The following is a 20,409-nucleotide window of genomic DNA, read 5'->3' as shown; positions in this document are numbered from 1 at the left end:
GCTCTGCAAAGAAATAAGTGTGAGTTCCAAACAAAGGAAAAGGAAAATGCAGTCTTAAATAAACCCCAGAAGATTACAAAGGAGTTTCCTAAAACTAAAACTCCAAAAGACAGAGAAGCTTTAAAAAGGCTTTCCAGATTATGGGTCCTCCAACAGTATGCCAAATAAATACATAAACAGGATTTGTGCATCAAATTACTTTTGTGGTAGTCAAATGATAAATGTGTACAGCAAACTGATTAATATCACAAACTAGTACTCAGATCCCATTTTTTTTTTTCATTTTAAAACAAATCTGCAAAGTAATTTTATGCTGTAGAAAATGTATTTCATTCTGAAATCTGGTACAAGTCAACATGCAATTTTGTTAAATTTGTGTGAAGTAAGAAGGACATCCTGTGATCAAATTTGGGTACTGCAATCCATGTATCAAAACAAACAAGGCAGCAGAGTATCTGTTACCAGTGGTGGACTGGCCATCGGGAGCACCGGGACAATTTCTGGTGGCCTGGCTGTTGCTCAACTGGCCCACTCGGTGATTGCCAGACATCAACCTGCAAAGGGTTCCTGCGCTTTTAACGGTCTCAGTCTAAATTACTGAATTACTAAAATAAATGTCATTTTGCACCATATTGTAATTTTCCAAGTTTCATCTGTTTTCCACAGTGAAATTCTTACTTATTGCACCTTTAAATTGTAAAAGTGGATTTTTGAATCGTTGAGCATTTCAGTATCATAGCCTAAAATACTGCCACACCAAATTGTGATTGGCTGGTTGTTTTGCATCTTGAAAAACTTGTTAAAACAAGATAATATTAGGCCTCACTTGCTCCATCCTGTTTAGATCTGTTTTAATGGATGAACAGCACAAAAAAGTTATTTTCAGAAAAAAACTACATAAAAGCAAACACTTGTTTTATAAACTATTAGGTCAAGAGGTTAAAACTTCAGCATGGGGGTCTGTGGAGTGTAGTCAGTCAGGAGAGACACCATAAGTCCCTAAAAGAGGTCAATTGAAGGGATTAGCAAATAGAATATTCTGACATATCACAAACCAATTTGCATACATTTTAAAAGTAATACAGATTACCCACCATGATGGTCCATTTCCGATTTTCTGCTTCAGAAAAGACAAGAGAGCGAGATGAGTAAAACACCTGGTCATCCACCTCCTCCATTTTTCGAGGAAGACAGTGAAGGAAGGTCCAGTCTGGTTTGGCTACACTTCCAGTCTGTAATCCACCAGATCCAAAACATGACAACAGAACTCATTCATGAAACTGTAGCTTTGCCAAGACAAAATAGGATGTTTGCACACCTTTTCTTACAATAAACTCCTCCATGAGTGGGCATCAGTGAGAATGCGTACAATGTAGAAATGTTTGTTTTAAGTTATTCACTTAAACCCGTTTAAAAGTCACTTGCTGCCACGATGGAGACTTAGTTTTATTCGGTGCTATCCAACCAAAGGGCAAACTCTGCCAGTCGAAAGTGAAGCCAACGTGGAAGTGACAAATTGCAATTCTCCCCTCATCCACCAGGAGCTGGTCCCACAACAGAGCTAACTCCCACTGACTCCCATGTTAAAAATGCCAACTTCAAGTGTTTCTACAAAAGAACTCTTAAATTTATAAATCAATTTCCTTCTTCTCCTAGTTAAAATTAAAATTCCCAAAGAGGACAAAAAAAGATTAAGAGTTTTTTTAAGCTTCAATAAAATAAGGATGACACACAATATTGCAGAGCTGCATCAATCATCACCGCCCCAAAACATCCAGAGCCGCAAGGACGTGTTTTTCTTGATCCTATTGGCACAAATCTACTCCCATAGACGTGCAAGTGAATCTCATCGACCCTGGGGGCGGATGTCGAACAGAAGTAAAAAAAACAAAAAACAAAAAAAAAAAAAACCCCAAAAAACAAATCACACTGAAGTTCAGATACGGGGTAACCAAAACCTAACCACATCTCTTCAGTTCTCATTGTTATTGCTCTGTGAGAAAAGCAAGGGAGTCACGTGGACTGCAAAACTGACGGGTAATCTGACCTGTTGTTTGGTGCATGAGCACTAAACACAGGCAGGGTCTACCCACACATATGTGGGAGGCTACCATGATGTTCACGATGGGGCCATCACTCCTGCTTGAAATCTCTCAGCGGGGGCAACTCTAGTGGAAGAGTGTCCAACCCCTCTTGAGGAAACTGGTTTTGGAGCCAGAGCCGTACATTGAGGTGAGTCCAACAGCTGGAACCTCTCAGTCTTGCTCATCATCCACTCGCTTTTTCCCAACAAGAAAGGTGATATTCCATGTACCGAGAGCCAGCTTTTGTAGAAAAGAATCAGACTGCCATGGACACTTAGACCACTGTTCATCTCACATCGAGTGATGGCTCAATGTGAAGAGGGACCCATGTTTCCTCATTGGGCTGTACCCAATTGGACTCAATGGGTAAAAGCCAACAGGTGCTCGCCAACGTATAGGTCTGGTGCCAAAGGGAGGCCCTACCGTGAGGGAACGCAGTTTCCATTCATGTTAATCATCATAAAGGCTCTTTAAGCTGCACTTTGTCTGATCCCTCACCTAGGACTTGTTTGCCTTGGATGACCTTACAAGGTGCAAAAAGCCCATGACAGCCTGGCTCTTAGGATCATTAGGAAACTCAAACCCCTCCACCATGATAAGGTGGCCGCCCAGGGAGGAGTGTATTGGTTTGAAAACTTTTTATAAAATAAAAATATATTAATAAATTAAAATTAACTCATTCCCTTTTCTATTGATGTTTGAAGAAAATTAAAGGTCATACATTCATGGTAATTTGGTATCCCTTGAAGTCTTTGAGTCTCTTCTTCTTCTCCTCCTCCTGACCCATGCTGACCCAGGTGTCAGTCACCAACACATTGCTGCCATGGGCTGCCTCCATTGGATCAGATGTCAGAACAAGTTGAGTCCCGTGCTACGACAGAAATTTGTTTACTAAGTTTTAAAAACTTTGGCCTGTTTACAGTTTAAACTGTGAACCTCACAAGCTCGGACTGCTTCTTTGCCTCTTCAATGACACTTTGCTCAGGCTCATACCCCTGTGTAAAACAAATCAGACATTAAAAAGTCAAAAGAATCTAAAAATGAGAAAAAATAATGGTCAAATTAGAAAATTGCATAAAAAATTCAACAAGGCAAACTTTTGGTGTAGCAATTTTAAGATGAACGCCCAGTTTGGCTGCAGCCATCATAAAAGAGTGGAGGACATTGTTCCCGTCTCCAATCCAGCTCACCGTCAGTCCACTGAGCGATCCATAATGCTCCTGTAATGATAATCGAGTTAGTGAGATAAATACTGTAATCTAGATGAACATTGTAGAAAATAACACACCTGTAAGGTAAGGAAGTCTGCCAGAATCTGGATGGGGTGATACAGGTCTGAAAGGCCATTGATGATGGGGATAGAAGCCTCCTTGTTCAGCTCCTCCAGCGTCGAGTGGCTGTACACTCGGGCCAAAACAATATCACAGAGTCCTGACAGAACCCTGAGGAGACAGATTATACATGGCATGCAACTTATTTAAAACTAAATTAAGAAAATTATTAAAAAATGTCTCTGGAAGGAAATCAAAAGACGCACCTTGCTGTATCGGTACGACTCTCATTCACGCCCAAATGGATGTCCTGGGAGGTGAGGAAACAAGGATGTCCACCCAGCAAAGCAAAACCTGAAATAATTATACAGGAAACAGTTTTAACAATAAAAAGTAATAAAAGGAAACAAATAAATCAGAGAAATTAATCAGGAAGTTGTTGCACTAGAATTTGCCTTTCAGCAGCTCTTTTGTTCCTGTTAACAATAGCAGGGATGAAAGGTTTCAGGCCCGTGAACAACAGAACACATTCTGTTTAAAACATGCAACAGATGAGCTTTCCCACAAACTTTTAATGTTTTCTTTTCTAATCTATTTGTGACAGAAATGTATAAACTGAGCCTGATGCTGAAATGTAAAATCAGCACCTGTTTCTGTGGACATTCTTGTTCTGGTGCTCCTCTTCTCAAATATCATGGCGATGGACTTTCCTTGTAGGAGAGGCAAATACTGAAATAGAAACAGGGTTTCTAAACGAGGATCACAGAGTAGTGATTTAATACAAAGTCATGTTTGTACCTGTTTTTCGTGCTTTATTCGATGTTTGAGGTCCTCCGACACCCATAAGAGCCTCTTAATTTCATCTGAGCTGAAGTCTTTAAGAGTGAGGCAGCTGCGGCCTTTTAAGTTCACAGAATTAAAGGAAGTGCTGAAAAGAAACTAGAATTAATTAAACTGGTTTTATTCTCACCTTTTTTCTGAATAAAGTTTGGCGTTACTCACACAAATCCTCGGTTCCATCTGGAATGAAAATAATTCAGGCATTTTAAAATCCGATTCCTGTCAGACAACATCTTTAAAGGCATCGTAGCTCAGTCTCAGTCGGAGATGATGATGAGAGTTTCTCGGGATTTTTTCAGTCTATGGAAAGAGATGATTTTTTTTCGATCAGTGAAGCTTTTAGATCCGCATCTTTTGTTTCACCACGAACATAACGGTACACTGAGTGAGCGGAGTCTAAAAGCGATAATTGAAATTCAGCTGTGAGATTAGCGTGATTCTGCCAAATACACAACATACTTCTACAGCTCTGTAAAACTGCTCTGGTTTTTTGAAATTTATTCAATGTATGAATTCTAAGTAACCACTTTAGGAGAGAACGTTCTCTCTCGTTTGTCCTTTTTCTTCCGGAGACAGGAAAAGGAGCGGACCCACAAAGGTCTCCGAACACGTGCGTCCACCATTGGGTGTCCACCAGGCAGCGTGGTGTCATCCGGGGGTGTGACACAAAACATAACATGCTGCAATTTTTTTTGAAAATGTATTAGAATCTTTGGTGGCCTCAAATTTAATTTGAAAGTCTAGTCTGAGAAATGAGGAATTTATTTTAAATGTTTAAATTATTTATGTAAAATCAAGACTGAAATTAAGCTTTTTAAAACAAGGTTTACCGAATTAACCTAGAGAAAACTGGACCAAATTCTTCCATTGCAAAGTTTGAATCACTTACACACACACACACACACACACACACACACACACACACACACACACACACACACACACACACACACACACACACACACACACACACACACACACACACACACACACACACACGTATGTTGTACTCATTTCATTTGATCTGATCTGTACAGTGTATTTTTTTCTCTCTCTACTTCTGTGAATTGGACTAAGGGTCCAGAATAAAGAATACCCAATTCCCATAGACTTGACTTAATTAAGCCCCTGTCCCAACTGCTTTCATTCACTTTAAAACCGAAATTGAATTTATAGTTAGACATTCTTATTTTAGATTTGTCTTCGTGTGAGGCAGGGCCGTGCAGAGACCTTTGAAGGGGCGGGTGCCCAAAGTTAAAAAAGGGGCACATATAGAGCAAAGTTTTTTTTAACAGATTCATGATGCAACAAGTTAAAAAATTCAGATAATGAGACCCTTGGTTTCAAACAACATAATGCAAACTAGGAAAAATATGACATTAATTAAGGTAACGTTAGTTCATAAAAAGTTGTTTTAGTTTTTAAAGCTGACTTATGTTACAACTATATTTTTGCCCCTGACCTGAATCCAAGTTGTTTGATTTTTGATTTTCTTACAATACTGAGTCCTGTTTTGATACCAGGTGGTGATGCAATGCATTAAAAAAGAAGAAAAAAAAATAGAGAAAGTCCCATAGTCATCATCACATACTGGTGATCTCAATGGAGGGCAGTGGTGAGATACAGCAATGGCTGTGCTCTAGAACTATTTGGTGGTTTTACCCCCAATCCAACCCTTAAAGCTGAGTGTCAAGCAGGGAGGCATTGGGACCCATTTTTAAAGTCTTTGACCCGACCAAGAATCAAACCTGATTGCACAGTCCCAGGGAGGACACTACCATGAGGCCACTGAGCTGGTCCCAAATTGTCCTTCTACCTGTATTTGTATTCGAAATTGACAAGAGACAGCTCATGTAAGAGGTGATAAAATATGAATAAAATAAAATAAGTCAAATAAATGCAACCACAGGAAGTTATCCAGCGTGATCTACAGCTACGTTAGCTGAGATCTTTTCCTGTCTGTAGGAAATTCCTGATCCAATTCCTTGATCTCACTCTGAACTTAACACTAAACATGAGAGCTCTGCTACCAACAACGCCCTTTACAGAAGGCCTCTCTCTCTCTCTCTCTCTCTCTCTCTCTCTCTCTCTCTCTCTCTTTCTCTCTCTCTCTCTCTCTCTCTCTCTCTCTCTCTCTCATTTCATACCATTTCCAGAATACTGCACATACTTTGCTTCATGGTGCTGATCCGCAATATTTACCTCATTATTTATTTCTAGTGTTAGAACAATAACATAATAGTCAACAATAAAAAAACATAATAAAGTCATAAAACTTATGCAGTTATGCTCACATTCACTTTTACCATCTCTTCGTGGGCAGAACATTCATCACATGTTTAACCCTCTTATGACCATAAATATAACTGCTATTTGTTTTTTCTGGCTGTGAAATAGTACCAAAAAGCTCAAAATATTTGTAACTGCTCCTTTTTTCAGAACAACCTCAGCTTTCAGTGTCTGGTTTGTATTTAGTATTTACGTTTTTCAAAGTCTGTAAAAATGCAGCTTAAATGAAAAAAAAATACAGATTTTAATTTTTTACATTTATTACTAAATAGGAACCTCAAAAGTACTTGGTCAAACTATTTCAAATGAACAGTTTAAACTCTGAACTTCATTAACAAACAGTCAGAAAACAGTGTGAACCCTGCCTCGCGTTTATCAGTTTAATGACTGCAGGCCTGTCTGTGACCACAGGCAGGTCTATGCTCTGGTTCAGAGAATGGCATGGAGTAAAAATAAATATTAGGTAACATAAAATAACACTCACACATCATCACAACTGTATGGAAATTTCTACCAGCATTATAATTATTGATAAGCCAGTTGAAAAGTAATACTAAAAGGTGAAATCTAAACATTTCATGACAAAAAGTCAACTAATAAAATTCTGCACGGATATAAAATTATATTTTCAGCTAAAAAATATTTATTGTACGTATAAATAATGCTGGAGTAAAGCTGAATCTTACATTCAGTAAATAGTTGATAAAAGTTTGACAGTGATCAGTCCCTTATGTCACCAGAAACTTCTGGGACACGTGATTAAGGTGGATTTTCTTTGAGATAAAGTTATAGAAAGGTGCTGATGCAGATGATTAGTTATCTCCTCCGCTTCGTTCTCCACTCTCCCGTCGTGGTTCGCTCCGTTTCCCGTGAAGCTGAAAAACTGCTTTCCCTCTAATAGCGATTTTCGGAATAACATGAATTACACCATGTAATACCTCGCAGGAAAGCTCGTTTTATGTGCTTTTAGAAACCGCTGGAACTATTTTCATTCGATTAGTTATTCAGAAGTTACCATGCCGAGAATCTCTGTGTCCTCTTTTCTGTCTCAGACACGCTGACTCTGCTCAACACCAACACGCACTAACCACAGACTCAAATGTTAATGTAAACAAAAGCTCTGATGTTAAAATCCATCCAGCTGACATGATGCAGGCAGAATAAAAAACTCACAGCTAGATGAGCGCAGACTCCTGCCAACAAGCAAAACACAGGTTTCAGTCATCTCCATGGAGACAGATTTAGAGCGACAGCAGGCACAGCCAATCAGACGTTGGCATGACGTGGCAAAGCTAATCAGTGAGCTTGTGGGTGGGTCTAAGGGTTCAGCTTGAGGAGGCTGCCTCCACATGGTCCTAATGCCTGACCTGTATCCAAGTATGACAGTTTTGGATGAAAAAAGGGCACTTTGGGCACTTTGGACAAAAGGGGCAGGTGCTCAAGCAATGTATTTTCTGTTTAAAAATACAGCAAAACTAGAACGATTTTGGTGTTTTAGCTAAAAAAATATCTAAACTATTTCAGCTTTATTTCTCTCAGCCTTAAAATCTGAAAAGGTGAAGCTTGTGGCTTGTGGGAGAGATCACACTATCATCTGCACATGTAAGATGCACATTTAAACTTTTTTTTATTATTTGGAACAGAGTGTACAGTTCTGGTAGTAACCAGAAGGGTCAGCTCGGTTTGGGTCACTTCAGCAACATCAAATCCTTTCAGCTTCTTCGTCCCTTCCGTGACCCGGCGCCTATCAAAAAGCTCGCTGCACCTTCGCTGCACCTCCGCTGCCCTGACAGGTGTGACCAGTGATCATAGAGCGTGTTTCTGCAGATGTTTGATGGTTTATGCAGAAGACGGGAGGCTGTACATGTGGAGATTGATTTAGGGGCCGACGGCTTTGCATCAGAACCCAGAGAGGTGAGCTTTGGGCAGGCAATGGAATGGATCTCCTGTGGACTCCGTCACTCAGCTTTGGTCACAGGTGAGACACCTGTTTATGGTAAGCATAAACCAGTAGAAACTCACCAGTTAGAAACCAGTATCTGGGTTTCAGTACATGGGAATCTCTACACGTTTGGTGAAAGGACGAATGGAAGACTTGGTTTGCAGGTGGAGCAGCTGGCCAATCGCAGAGTTCCTCAGCGGCTGCAAGGCATTCTGGGACATGTCACTCAGGTGTGCTGTGGAGGGGAGCACACTGTGGCTCTCACAGGGATAAAAATAATTTCTTATCACAAAACGCTTACATTTCTGATGTTGTTTCTAATTTGTGAAATTATACTTTTGATAATTTCAGTTATTTGTCTCGCTTTATGCCAGGAGAAGATGTTTACACATTTGGCAGGGGTCAGTACGGTCAGCTGGGACATGCAACATTTCTGTTTCAAGTTAATTCTCCAAAACGTCTGCAGCACTTCCACAACATCAGCATCCAACGCATCGCCTGTGGAGAAAACCACACCGCTGTGATCACAGGTGAGCATCTCTGAAGATCAGTCTCATAAAATGTGCCGTGCATTAATCATCCTGTTTGTCCTCCTCCACAGGTGTTGGGCTGCTCTACACTTTTGGTGATGGCCGTCATGGAAAACTGGGTTTGGGGGAGGAGAACTACTTCAATCAATTCACCCCAACCCTCTGCAGACACTTCCAAAACTACAGCGTTCAGTCAGTAGGTAAGTGATGCAGCTTTCAACATGTTACGTTTGAGGAACACATATAAATCTTGTCTTTGTTGACTTCCTTCATCATTACTTACAGGACACTTTGTCCTGTATCTACATAAGATTTTATGATTTTCAGGTGTCCTGCAGCGATCATCACATGCTGGTCCTGGCTGTGCCCAGACCAGCACAGAGTCTGGATGTTATTCCAGAGAAGGAAGCCCTAATCGGAGACTACTTGGAGACGACAGGAGAAGAAAATCTGTTAAAATACTCACTCACTGATCCAGATCCAGCCATTCCACTCTCAGCCCTGGCTGCTCGAGGCCGTCGCAGAGAAAAAGTGAGGATCTGCTTCTCTGTACTAAATTTCTAAGCACATGCCCTAAGTTTATTAATTTTTTTCATATAAATAGTTATTAAAATGCATTGATTCGTCTTCTGCAGAAACATAAAAGGATAATATAAAAGACAGAAAAACATGAAAAAGTAAATAAAGTAAATTTTAGTTTTTGTTGTTGCAGATCTGTGTAACTCCAGTAGGGGGTAGTGTTGCACTAGTATTCTGCTCTGCTGCGTCATCATTTTGATGGGGCTGCAGAGATTCATTTCTTGTCTTTCAGAACATTTCTGTGGAGCTGTTTGGGGAGTTGTCTCAGAATATTCCTCGTTTTAACTCTGGGTTCCTGAACGCCTCGGGGCAAATGTCCAGGAACATCCCAAAGAAAAAGACATTTTCAAATGATGTTCCCAGCCCTACACCTTCGCCCAAACACAAATCAGAAACAAACGTAACCCCACTTTTATCCCCTAGATCTCATTCGCTCTCCCCTCAGTTTGGTGTTTTTCTCAGAGTCACCAAGCCCCCCATCATCACACTCATGTCAGAGAAAAGCTTCCACCGCTTCTGGTCTAAATCCAAAAAGCTGCCTTCTCCAATAGCTCTAACCAGATCTGTCACTAAATATAACCTCAGTACTCCTGCGTTTATGAAAAGGAATGTAAAAACCAGAAGATACCAAGCAGCAGCCACTGAAAACGGCTTAAAAGACAAAGTTTCTCCACCTAAAGAGCCCTGCAGCCCCACCAGACCCCCGATCCATGTTTCCAATAAAAGCCTCAATGAAGAGGAGCCTCACGCAGGTAAATGAACCTGTTAAATGATGGCGATAAAATATGCAGGAGTTTATAAAACTCTGTTTCTTCTAAGGTGAAACATTTGAGAAACAACCAGGCGAGACTCAAGAAGTGGAGAGTAAAGGGAATTCTTCTAACTCTTTGCCATATAAGGTAAGAAAAAATACTTTTTAATAGCTTGTGTGCAACCGTTTCTCTTTGATAAATGCAGAACAGCATCCAGAGCATCATTAATATAGAGTCTGCTGAGTGTAGTTTCCCCCTGAAGGTTTCTTCTTTCTGCTCCAAATTAAAATACTCCAGGGCAGGAAGTTGCAAAGTTGAGCACACTCACTGACTTTTCCAGGAATTGTGCTTACTTCAGCATGTGTGTGTGTGTGTGTGTGTGTGTGTGGATATTTTCCACTGTGTATGACACTGAAGTCTAACAGTGAATAGAATTCTGGTTTCTTTATTTTCCACATTATTTTCCTCAGAATGTCCGATGATTCTCCCTCACGCTTCTGTCAACACACACACACACACACACACACACACACACACACACACACACACACACACACACACACACACACACACACACACACACACAGCTTTTGCAGTTACACAAACATGATCTACACATTAGTATTGCTTTGGAAAAGTTGGCAGGAATCTCGCCACATCTCATCAGCGTTTCCACAGCCAGCGTAGCGATGAAGCAAGCGGTGGAGGAGTTTCCCCACATTGTCAGGAGCACCAGTCTTCTCCAACATGTGGAGCCTCTTCCTGTTTTATCCGAAGTGCTACATGAGAAGCTGTATTTCAACACGATGAAAAATAAAACCCAGAATGACTCTGCGGGGGATCAGAAATCAGGATTTCAGTAAATTTCTCAATTTGGCAAATTTGAAAAGTGTTCAAGCTATTAAACGTTGAGTTTTTTTGTAATTTTGAACATCCTTAAAAGTGATTTCATCTTTATTGTATGCTTTATTTGCATGATCTAACATCTATCTGCAGTTTCTCACATGTATTGGTGATTATTTTCAAAGTGTGTTACACAAAGACAGTCCGACAAATAAAGTAAATTAAAAAGCACTTAAATCTTTACTTTTAAAGGCATTCCCAGTGTTTGTATAGTTTTATACTGAATCATTCTTTTTTATGCCTGTTTTCTTTTTTTTTTACGTTATGTGATGTATTACAGGAACAGAAAAGGCGCAGAGCTTTTAGACGAACTGCAAATGAGGCAGCGACACACTCAGACCAGTTCCAGTCCAGCGGGAACTCTCGTAAAGCCTTACCGACTGAGCTTCTGACAGGCTCCAGCTCTCCAAAGACAGCAAAAGGAAAACACAGAGTCACATCTAAAGACCAGCGGATTACGGAGGAGTTTCCTAAAACTAAAACTCCAAAAGAAAGAAAAGCTCAAACATTGCTTTCCAGTTCTACATCAGATAAACACAAGAGCAAATCACCACATTTTAGTCCTAAAACACAACCATCTGTGCAGAAGACTGATGTGAGTGAGACCACCAGAAAACAGGTGATAGAATGTATCCAAAATAACAACAAAGTCACGGAAAATTATTTCAAGAGAGGAACCCCAAGAAGAGAAAAAATGACATCACCGGTTTCAGACGAGGCAGGTCCAGTCTAACGATCGCAGATGGTGATCAAACAGTTGAAAATGTAAACATATACATTATGGTCAATTCTAACGAAGTAGAGGGGCAAAACATGATACAGCTGCCGAAATCGCCTCCAGCAAAGATGAAATGCAACGTTCCGTCTGCATCAGGATCCATCCGGGACACGAAACACGCTCAAACTAGTGTGAAATCTACACCTGTTCAAATAAAGGAAAACTAGGGCTGCACATTATATCGTAAATATATCTTTATCGCGATATCAGCATGAGCAATATGCATATCGCAAAGAACAAAAATATCGCAATGAATGGTCAGCTCATATGTTTGCTTCACATAATGCGTTCTGTCAATCAAACAGAAGCATGATGTTTAACAAATGAAATAGAGCTCTTCACCCATTTGGCCAATCGGGTGGGTTCTCGTAGGTTAGATTCCAAAGTGGCAAGAAGTGTCAGCAGCATCTCTTCTTCCTGCTGTTGGTGTGGCAGGGGCTGTTGGGCTCCTCAGTGAGGTTGTGACTGGTCTGGACAAATCTACACAACCTAAAACACCTCAGAATCAAACAATTCACAAAGCAGACAGCTGTTTCACAGCAGTCCTCCACCTCCTCCTCTTCATCACATTTCACCTCAAATGGGATGGAATACGGCATACAGAAAGTTGATCAGTCAGATTTAAGAACCAGCATCCAGGAAAAAGAGCATTTCACAGAAGATCCATCAGAACAGGAAGCAGCGACAAGTGTGATATCTGAGCAGACCAGGGAGGATGATGAAACTTTCCAAAAGGAACAAGAAGGAGGTGAAGATGGGAGCATTTTTAAGAGAGATAAAACGATCAGTGAGAAAGAGGAACAAAAGGGGAGGAAGAAGAAGGAGAGAGTGGAGATGTGGAGGCTGAAGAAGAACAAAGTAGTGAATTGGAGGAAGAAGATGGTGAGGAGAAAACAAGCTCCAGCACTGGGGAGGAAGATGAAGGTGAGGAAGAATAGAACAGTTTGGAAGCAGGTGAAGGACCAAGTGATTCTGAAGTGAGTGAAGCAGATGATGATGATGAAGGTGAAAGAGAGGAGATAAGTAATGGGGAGAGGGATGAAGAAGAAGAAACAAGCAGTGATTAATCAGAGCATGCACACACTGAGAGCTAAGTTTCAGAGGAAGAGGAAGAGGGGGAAAGTGACACAGCACAATCTTCAAAAGGAGATGAAGAAGTTAAATCTGAAGAAGGAAGTGAGGAAGATGAGAACAAATCTGACAAAAATGAAGAGACAGAGGATAGTGAGGGAGAAGAAGATGGTGATGAAAAAGAGTTTGAGGAGGAGGAAGAAAACAATAAAAGTTACCAGGGAGAGGAAGTTTCTGTAGACGATTCTAAGACTGAAAATAAAACAACAGAGGAAGAGGCCAGTGGAGAGGAAGAGGAGGAAGAAGGTGGAGAAGAGGAGGAAGAGGAAGAGAGAACAGAGAATGAGGAAGAAGATAATGTAGAAGATCCTGCAGAGGAAGAGAGTGGAAGTGATGATGATGATGAAAACGAGAAACAAACTGAAAGCAACCAAAGTGAAGAAAATGACAATGAGATGAATGAAGGGGTAGAGGAAGAAGAAGAAAGTAAAATACACTCTCAGGATCTGGAGCCTGCTCATTTAATATTTAAATTGTTACCAATTTCTGTCTTTTGTAGCTCATGCTTGTCATATTTCAGGAAACAGAGGAGCTGCAAAAGAAAATACTTTGTAAATCTGGGAAGCGTAACCTGACGCTTCCTGTAAATAGATGTTAATCTGAGCAGAGCTGTAAAATAGGCTGATTGTTGTGTGCATCAAAGATTTGCATAATTATAATTGTGAAGGAGAATTAGCTTTAAGGATGACAATCAGCTCAGGATAATTTACCTTAATTATTATAATCAGTAACCCTAATCATTGCTGTGTTTAAGAGCAATAAAGACGAAACTAAATTCGGTTTCATTTGATGCTTTTTACCATTTGTTTGATCTAAATGTCTTTTTTCCCCATGCAGATAATTTGAATTCCCAGCATGTTTAGTCACTCTGTCTCAGGAGGCAGGCGGTCAGAGAAAATAAATCTCTTCAGTGGCAGACAATCCAAAAAACGTCAATAAAAAACACTAAATTTAACATTTAAAAAGACTGAATTAAGCACTATACATATCCACACAATAAAAACAGTTTTAAAAATCTGAAAAACAAAAAATAACTCTACTTCAAAACACATTCTGAGTTTTATGCATAAGTTCGTGCCCTATTCCTGTTTCCTAATGATGTAAATATTTCACCAAGTCTAGTTAGAGCTGTTTCCTAGCAACACATTAATGATGCAATGCACCCTAACCATGTTATAATCAGTCGCATGGTTTTGTTTTTAGCAGTGGAAGAAGCAGAAGTTATTTTTGTGAGCTGATATTAAAATCACAAAGAAAACAGTATTATTCAGTCATCACAATCCTAATTATAACATGGTTATAATGTGGCATCTCATAATTATAGTGTGTGAGAAGGCTGAGTCACCTGATGATTATGGGATTTCCATAAATATGACTGCTGGTATATAATGATGACTTTATCTTATAAGCTGGTATCTAATACATAAAATAGAGGGTCTAGAGATCAACCTGATGTTTACATACATGCAGGCTACATGAACAGGAACATTAAAACAATACTGAATCAGCTTGGAGCTAACTTGTGACATTTCCTAATTAAAGATACAATCCTGTCCTAAATGGAACCCAGTGATCTATAACTGTATTTTAGGGCCACTCAGAATAAGAAATAAACAAAGATATGTTTTAATGTCCAGGGAAAAGCCAAAATGTTGCCAAAAGGAGTAAATTTCCAGAAAAAAAATTCTAAAAAGGTAAATACAAGTGAACCTATTGTAATCTTGAACACAAATGTATTTGTTTTGTTTTAAATAGTATAGTTATAAGTTTGTTTCAATATGTGAACTATTAAAAAACATGACATTTAATAAAGAGGAGCAGCCTTTTGCCCACATCCACAGCAGAGCTTCCGTTAACCCTTTCACAATAAAAGTCTAAAACGTGTGTACCTCAGGTCACCTGAAGCGTTTAAAATGATTATTATTATCTTTCTCTGGTGAAACCCCGGCTGCAGGCTTAATTCCAGTGAATACAGATGACTCTCAAATCCAGAAAATAATTTATTTTAAATTAAATCCTGTTTGGATTTGAAGTCAGGACATGAGTGGCTTAGGTATTTATTAACTTTCCAAGAATTTACATTTGAGTTTAATATAATTAGACTTTTTTTACTCAACATTTTGACTTAATTTTTTTTACAAATTTCTCTTTATGAATTCTAACAGTTATAAAGATATTTAAAAAATGTTCCAAAACAAGGCAACATGGCAATTATGACTAACAGGATATTATTACTATTGTTATTATTAATAAAAATAGACTATTATATTGATAGATAAGCCCAGAGTTCATAATATAAAATGAAACTCGTTTAGAGGTTTTCCCCTTTATTCCCTCCTGGCTATCTGACTCGCTCATACCGGTGGATGGCCTGCCTGCAGTAGGAGAATCGTCCCTTGTTTCTGGAGCAAGAGGCGGGCCTTTTGGAAAACTGGAATGCGCTGAAAGTTTTCCTGCAGGCTCTCCTCCAAACGCGTCCGTCCCGCATAACGACATGGACGTGAGACCATTGGTGCTCCTGCTTGTCCAGCTCTGTCTCTGCTCAGGCTATGAAGGTAAGAACTCTGAAGGCCTCAATCCATCTGCAGGACGTGTACAGACTGGAACCATCACATGGTTTGATCAAAAGCGCGCGGCGCTTATCGCCACCTTGTCCGGTGAAGAAATGTGGCGCACCAGACTCGGGGTTTTGGTTTGGAGTCAGACTGGACAGCTTAAATGACTTTTGGGAGTTTCTTGTTCGCGCTGCTTGCGTTTGGTGAACCGCGGATGTGTTTACGTGGAGGGGGTGTGAAGCGGGGGGAGTGCAGTGTGCATCTGGGAGACAGATCTCAGGTCTGTAGATCAGATTAAAGCTCGTTTTTTAATCTTTACTTTCACTTTTCAAAGTTTATATCTGCAGAGAGGAAATCAGAGCGACTGTCCCTCAGCTTTAATTGTAGGGAGTTATTACAACAACTTTGATTTTCTAAACACACAAGATAATTAAAGATCTATTCATTAACTTAAAAATAAATATTCAGGTTGTAGATGTTAGACTTATCTGTGCAGCTTAAATTGGATGAAGTTTTAAACACCTCAGTAATTTGTTAATTATCTACACGTTTCTTTAAATAAACCCACTCACAAAAAATATCATTATTAGCAAAGAGTCCTGAGCCTTTCAAACATTGTATATGACATGCATGTTTTCCACAGAGACCCTCATTAGAGAGCCTGCAGCCTGCTGCAAGGAGCTGAAGTTACTTCAAAGTTCATGCATGCATGAATGGTGTGTGTGTGTGAATAGATTAAGAGTGGCAAAGACTGCTGCTGAATGATCATGCAGGCTGGAACATGAACACACGCTGCAAAACTGATTCACGCTGGCAGATTACAAACTGCTCGTCAAGATGACAGGACTCTCGTCTGTACTTGTGTGTGTGCGTGTGTGTGTGTGTGTGTGTGTGTGTGTGTGTACAAGCCTATATTTATGGGAGATTTGTTGGACAAGGGCAGTTTGTGTTCTTGGAGGTAAATTATCCCTTTTATTAGTTCTGCAGGTGCCAGGGTGCACCGGATTGAGAAACTCACAGGCAAGCATCATTAAAAAAAACTATTGGGACTTTAAACTGACCCTGGATAAGTAAATTTATAACAGCAAATAAAACTAGTGATTTATTTTTCAGTTCAGAATTGATTGAAACTGTAAAAATAATAAGAGCTTAGTTAAAATACTTCTTTTTAGGGCTAACAATCGTGATTATTTCGGTCAAAACTGAAATGTCAACATTTTAACACTGTGGATTTACATCAGATGGTGGCAGAGTTGAGCTGTGGTGGTGGCTAGGTGAGACTACCTCACCTAGCCACCACCACCACGGATAATGGACAATAAAATGGACAGCCGTAGCTCAGGAAGTAGAGTGGGTTGCCATGTGATCACGGGATTGATTCCAGCTCCCACCAGGGGTATCCTGCTGTAGTGTCCTTAGGCAAGACACTTCACCCCTTTTCCCTCCATTGGTGGTGGTCAGAGGGGTTGTTGGGGCAAAATGGCACTCTGTCAGACCACCATAGGGTGGCTGTGGCTACACAGTAGCTTACCATAACTGGTAGTGTGTGAATGCAAGCGTGCGTGGCTGCATCACACGTCTTGTCACTCCTTGAAAATACAAAAATGGAGCTGAGTGTGTGGCTATGAGGTGGGGGCAGATGATTGACACCTAACAAACTTGGACAATGTAGCTACGAGCTAAATGAGCTACACTGAGGTTGAGGTTGTTGGATGCTTTTAACCAGAAAACTGCGGTTAAGTGACTCTAGTTCCCATTCCCTTTTGAGGCTGAGGCCTTCCCTGGAGCAAGAAGGAGGGCAAGCCGCAAGCACTAGTGCTGATGGCTCACGTGCTACGTGTCAATCAAAAAGACACCCCCCTAATAAATCCTATTTTCAAGGTTTCATTTAAACCTTTAATCTAAATGGATGAGTTAAAAAAAAATTCACAGCCCTGAAAAATGTCATGATGGTAAACCTGGCCTAGTAAACCCTAAACATTTTTGGAATCAGGCTGTAAACGTGTATTTCTGCTGTGAAGTTGGTATTTTTAACATTGGAGTCAATGGGAACATGCTCCTTTCTGGAGCTAGCCCCTAGTGGATGATGGGGTAACTGAAACTTTTGTCACTTTAGTGCTGGCTTCACATTTGGAAGGTTGAGTTAGACTACTATGCATTTTATCACCCTTTAGAGTGTCATAATGATATTTAGATCTATTTAAGATAAAATACATCTCAAATAAACATTTTTGTAACATTCAGACATGTGTACACATGTACTGATAAAAGTTTAAAGTTCCATTTGATCAATCAATTGCAGAAACAAAACATAGATAGACAGCACTGCTGTAAAATTTGAGCTGCTACGGGGGCCCAGAGGTCCAAACAGAGAGGCAGTGTCCATGGAAATGACTTTTATTCTTCAGGTGCAATCAATCAATCAATGCTTGGAAATTCAACTGTGTGAAAAAATATTGCTGGAGAGTGTTTGGACCACGGCTGACGATGATTGAAGAATATTGACAAAGTCAGTTTCTGCAGTTAAAATTTTCACTCCAGGAGTTTTGTTAGAAAAGCTGATGCTGTTTGATGTGGAAGATACAGAAACAGGAAGCTGATGCTGGATACTGATGCTCTTTTCATCATTTTGACAAATTATTTATGAGTGATAAAAATTATGATCCTGATTAATCCAACTAATTAATTTTTTTCCTGCAGTTTTAGATCCAATCATACTTTTGTCCCCTGTTGGCAATAACACAGCAGCAGCTGTTCAGAATTCACTTAAAGTCATCAAAGTTTTGATTAAAAAAAGTTAGAAGAGGACACACACTGCTTGTAATGTCCTTGTGGGAAATTTAAATGACAATTTCCTTTAAAATGTTTGTGTAAAGGAGCAGTCTGCACAAAATCTGCTGTTTGTGGTTATAAAAGCAATTCAGCCACTTTATGAGATTATTAAAATTACGAAGCAAAGCACTTTATTGAACACAAATGATTTTAAAATGCTATAAATAAATTTTCTGCTATATAAAGTAGATCTTATTTTTACCTTACCTTCCATAAAGGCCTGAAGGCGAATTTGACAAATATTGTTGCTTACTCATTTAAATTTCTACTGTATCATAATGTTACATTAAAGGGACTTTACGGAGTTTTGAATTTTTATGCTCGCGATTGCCCCCTCAGGCCAAAAGCGTAACAGCAGCTTCAATAGGAGGCTCACGCACGAGGTGCACATGCTGTACGTGCACACTCCTTCACGAAAATAACAGCTGAGACAGTCCCGTGTGTGTGTGTGTGTGTGTGTGGCCCGAAGGACAGAGGACAGGAGAACGCGCAACTAATTAATTAAATAATTTGGTTCTGTATGTTTCTCTTCAGCACAGCCGACAAAGGTTTATGATGGGTCAGTCCTCCTGCATGCTCAGACCATTCCCTTCCCTTGCTTGAAAAATTGTTCCAAAATGAAAGTTGAACCCACATCTTTTTTATCTGTGAATTCAATGCAGTTCGGCGAGTCTCAAATAAAAATTTGGGCTTCTTACTGTAAAAAATTATACCATTAATGTAAAAAATAAACTCTAAATAATCTATATACACATCCAGAATCGAACCTGGGTTTACCCGCAAGAGAGTCCCATGTCTTACTAGGTGAGCTATAGCATGAGTGAAATCTTGTGTATCTGTGACATTTATATCCTCGATGACACCTGAAACAACGTTCAAAGAACGGTTCAGAGCGAAAATGGCTATTTTGTTGCTAATTTGCAGGAAATATCTAGAAGAAAGTAGCTAAGGGTCCTCAGAAATATAGCTAGGTTCATCACTAGGTGTTAGGAACAGCGACAAAGTCGCTGAGTTGGCACTACCTCACTCTCTGCTGCTAAAGCTACGGATAGCAAATGCTACGGGCTATGCCTGGGCGTGAACGCGCATGAAGCAGCCTGCACGACCCGAGCGGCTCTCTTTTTCTGTGATTTTACAGAAAAACAGGCAATCACAGTAAAAATGCCAGGGCTCATTCTACAGGACCAGGGCATTGCAGGAGAATGTATGAAGAAGAAATTTATTATTTCTATACATGTTTTGGCTGTCAAACTTCCATAATGCCCCTTTAAGCTTTTATTGCATTCATGCTGCTATTCCTATTCAAGCCAGGAACCACAATATCAGCATGCTTTTTAATAAACACTTAGAATATATCATCATTTCCAAGGCATTCCCTAAAAACACAAGTACATGTTATTTTATAAATCCGTGCATACTGTGTTAGCCCCCATCTGTTATGAATAAACTGAAGTGATGCAAAGCCAATAAATGTGATAATATAATATATTCATTGATTTACAATTCATCCAATCCAAAGACGTACAGGCACTGAAAGTTTAGCTATAAAACTACTGTATTAAATATCAGCAGTGGTGTTCATCTTTACTGTGTACACGCCCAAGACAAGTTTTTAGAAAATTATTTTTCCTATTTTATCTGCAAAGCAACAAATGTTTATTGTCTGCAATCATAGGCAATCACGACCAATGTGAGGAGAAAAAAAATCAAGCATTTTGCAGATTTATCGGGTAACAGTTTAAGTTGTATGTACTTTGCAAATGGTTGGAAAGTTTCTTACTTTTCTGATATCAAATCAAATCAACCTTTATTTATAAAGCAACTTACAGGCATGAAACATGCCACCAATGTGCTGTACAATTTAACTTAAACAGATAAAACCACCAGGGATAATTAAAAACCAACAATATAAACATAACAGAA

At 39.6% G+C, this 20,409-nt stretch overlaps 4 protein-coding genes across 7 annotated transcripts in view; 3 read left to right on the top strand and 1 right to left on the bottom strand.

Annotated features, from left to right (window-relative positions):
• Positions 1–901: 901 nt before the first annotated feature.
• Positions 902–7,745, bottom strand: otc (ornithine transcarbamylase). Of its 2 annotated transcripts, none has more exons than XM_015966210.3 (11): positions 7,658–7,745; positions 4,358–4,495; positions 4,154–4,283; positions 4,003–4,084; positions 3,622–3,709; positions 3,373–3,526; positions 3,182–3,304; positions 3,026–3,079; positions 2,806–2,955; positions 1,095–1,232; positions 902–999 (listed from the first exon to the last, which is right to left on the bottom strand). In XM_015966210.3, the coding sequence occupies exons 2-11, from the start codon at positions 4,438–4,440 to the stop codon at positions 940–942; spliced, it is 1,062 nt and encodes a 353-aa protein (XP_015821696.1). In that variant the 5' UTR covers positions 4,441–4,495; positions 7,658–7,745; the 3' UTR covers positions 902–939. The 2 variants fall into 2 exon arrangements, with proteins under 2 accessions (XP_015821696.1, XP_054602809.1); XM_054746834.2 differs by lacking the exon at positions 7,658–7,745 and adding an exon at positions 7,500–7,627.
• Positions 7,746–9,718: 1,973 nt separating this feature from the next.
• Positions 9,719–13,086, top strand: LOC139062711 (muscle M-line assembly protein unc-89-like). Its single transcript, XM_070544362.1, has 3 exons — positions 9,719–10,287; positions 10,355–10,434; positions 11,471–13,086. The coding sequence occupies exons 1-3, from the start codon at positions 9,849–9,851 to the stop codon at positions 11,921–11,923; spliced, it is 972 nt and encodes a 323-aa protein (XP_070400463.1). The 5' UTR covers positions 9,719–9,848; the 3' UTR covers positions 11,924–13,086.
• On the top strand, positions 12,554–14,053 carry LOC139062731 (high mobility group nucleosome-binding domain-containing protein 5-like). Its single transcript, XM_070544383.1, has 3 exons — positions 12,554–12,850; positions 12,907–12,973; positions 13,070–14,053. The coding sequence occupies exons 1-3, from the start codon at positions 12,554–12,556 to the stop codon at positions 13,672–13,674; spliced, it is 969 nt and encodes a 322-aa protein (XP_070400484.1). The 3' UTR covers positions 13,675–14,053.
• A 1,388-nt stretch (positions 14,054–15,441) lies between these two features.
• Positions 15,442–20,409, top strand: part of srpx (sushi-repeat containing protein X-linked) — a 32,535-nt gene continuing 27,567 nt past the window's right edge. The window contains exon 1 of one of the 3 annotated variants that reach the window (XM_015966215.3): positions 15,442–15,654. In XM_015966215.3, the coding sequence (XP_015821701.1) occupies positions 15,594–15,654 (61 nt within the window). In that variant the 5' untranslated portion in view covers positions 15,442–15,593. The remainder of the gene's footprint in view (positions 15,655–20,409) is intronic. The other 2 variants (XM_015966217.3, XM_015966216.3) reach the window with 2 other exon arrangements.

The sequence above is a fragment of the Nothobranchius furzeri genome, chromosome 14 (assembly GCF_043380555.1).
Source record: "Nothobranchius furzeri strain GRZ-AD chromosome 14, NfurGRZ-RIMD1, whole genome shotgun sequence".
Lineage (NCBI taxonomy): Eukaryota > Metazoa > Chordata > Actinopteri > Cyprinodontiformes > Nothobranchiidae > Nothobranchius > Nothobranchius furzeri.
This window is presented reverse-complemented; position numbering and strand designations above follow the sequence as displayed.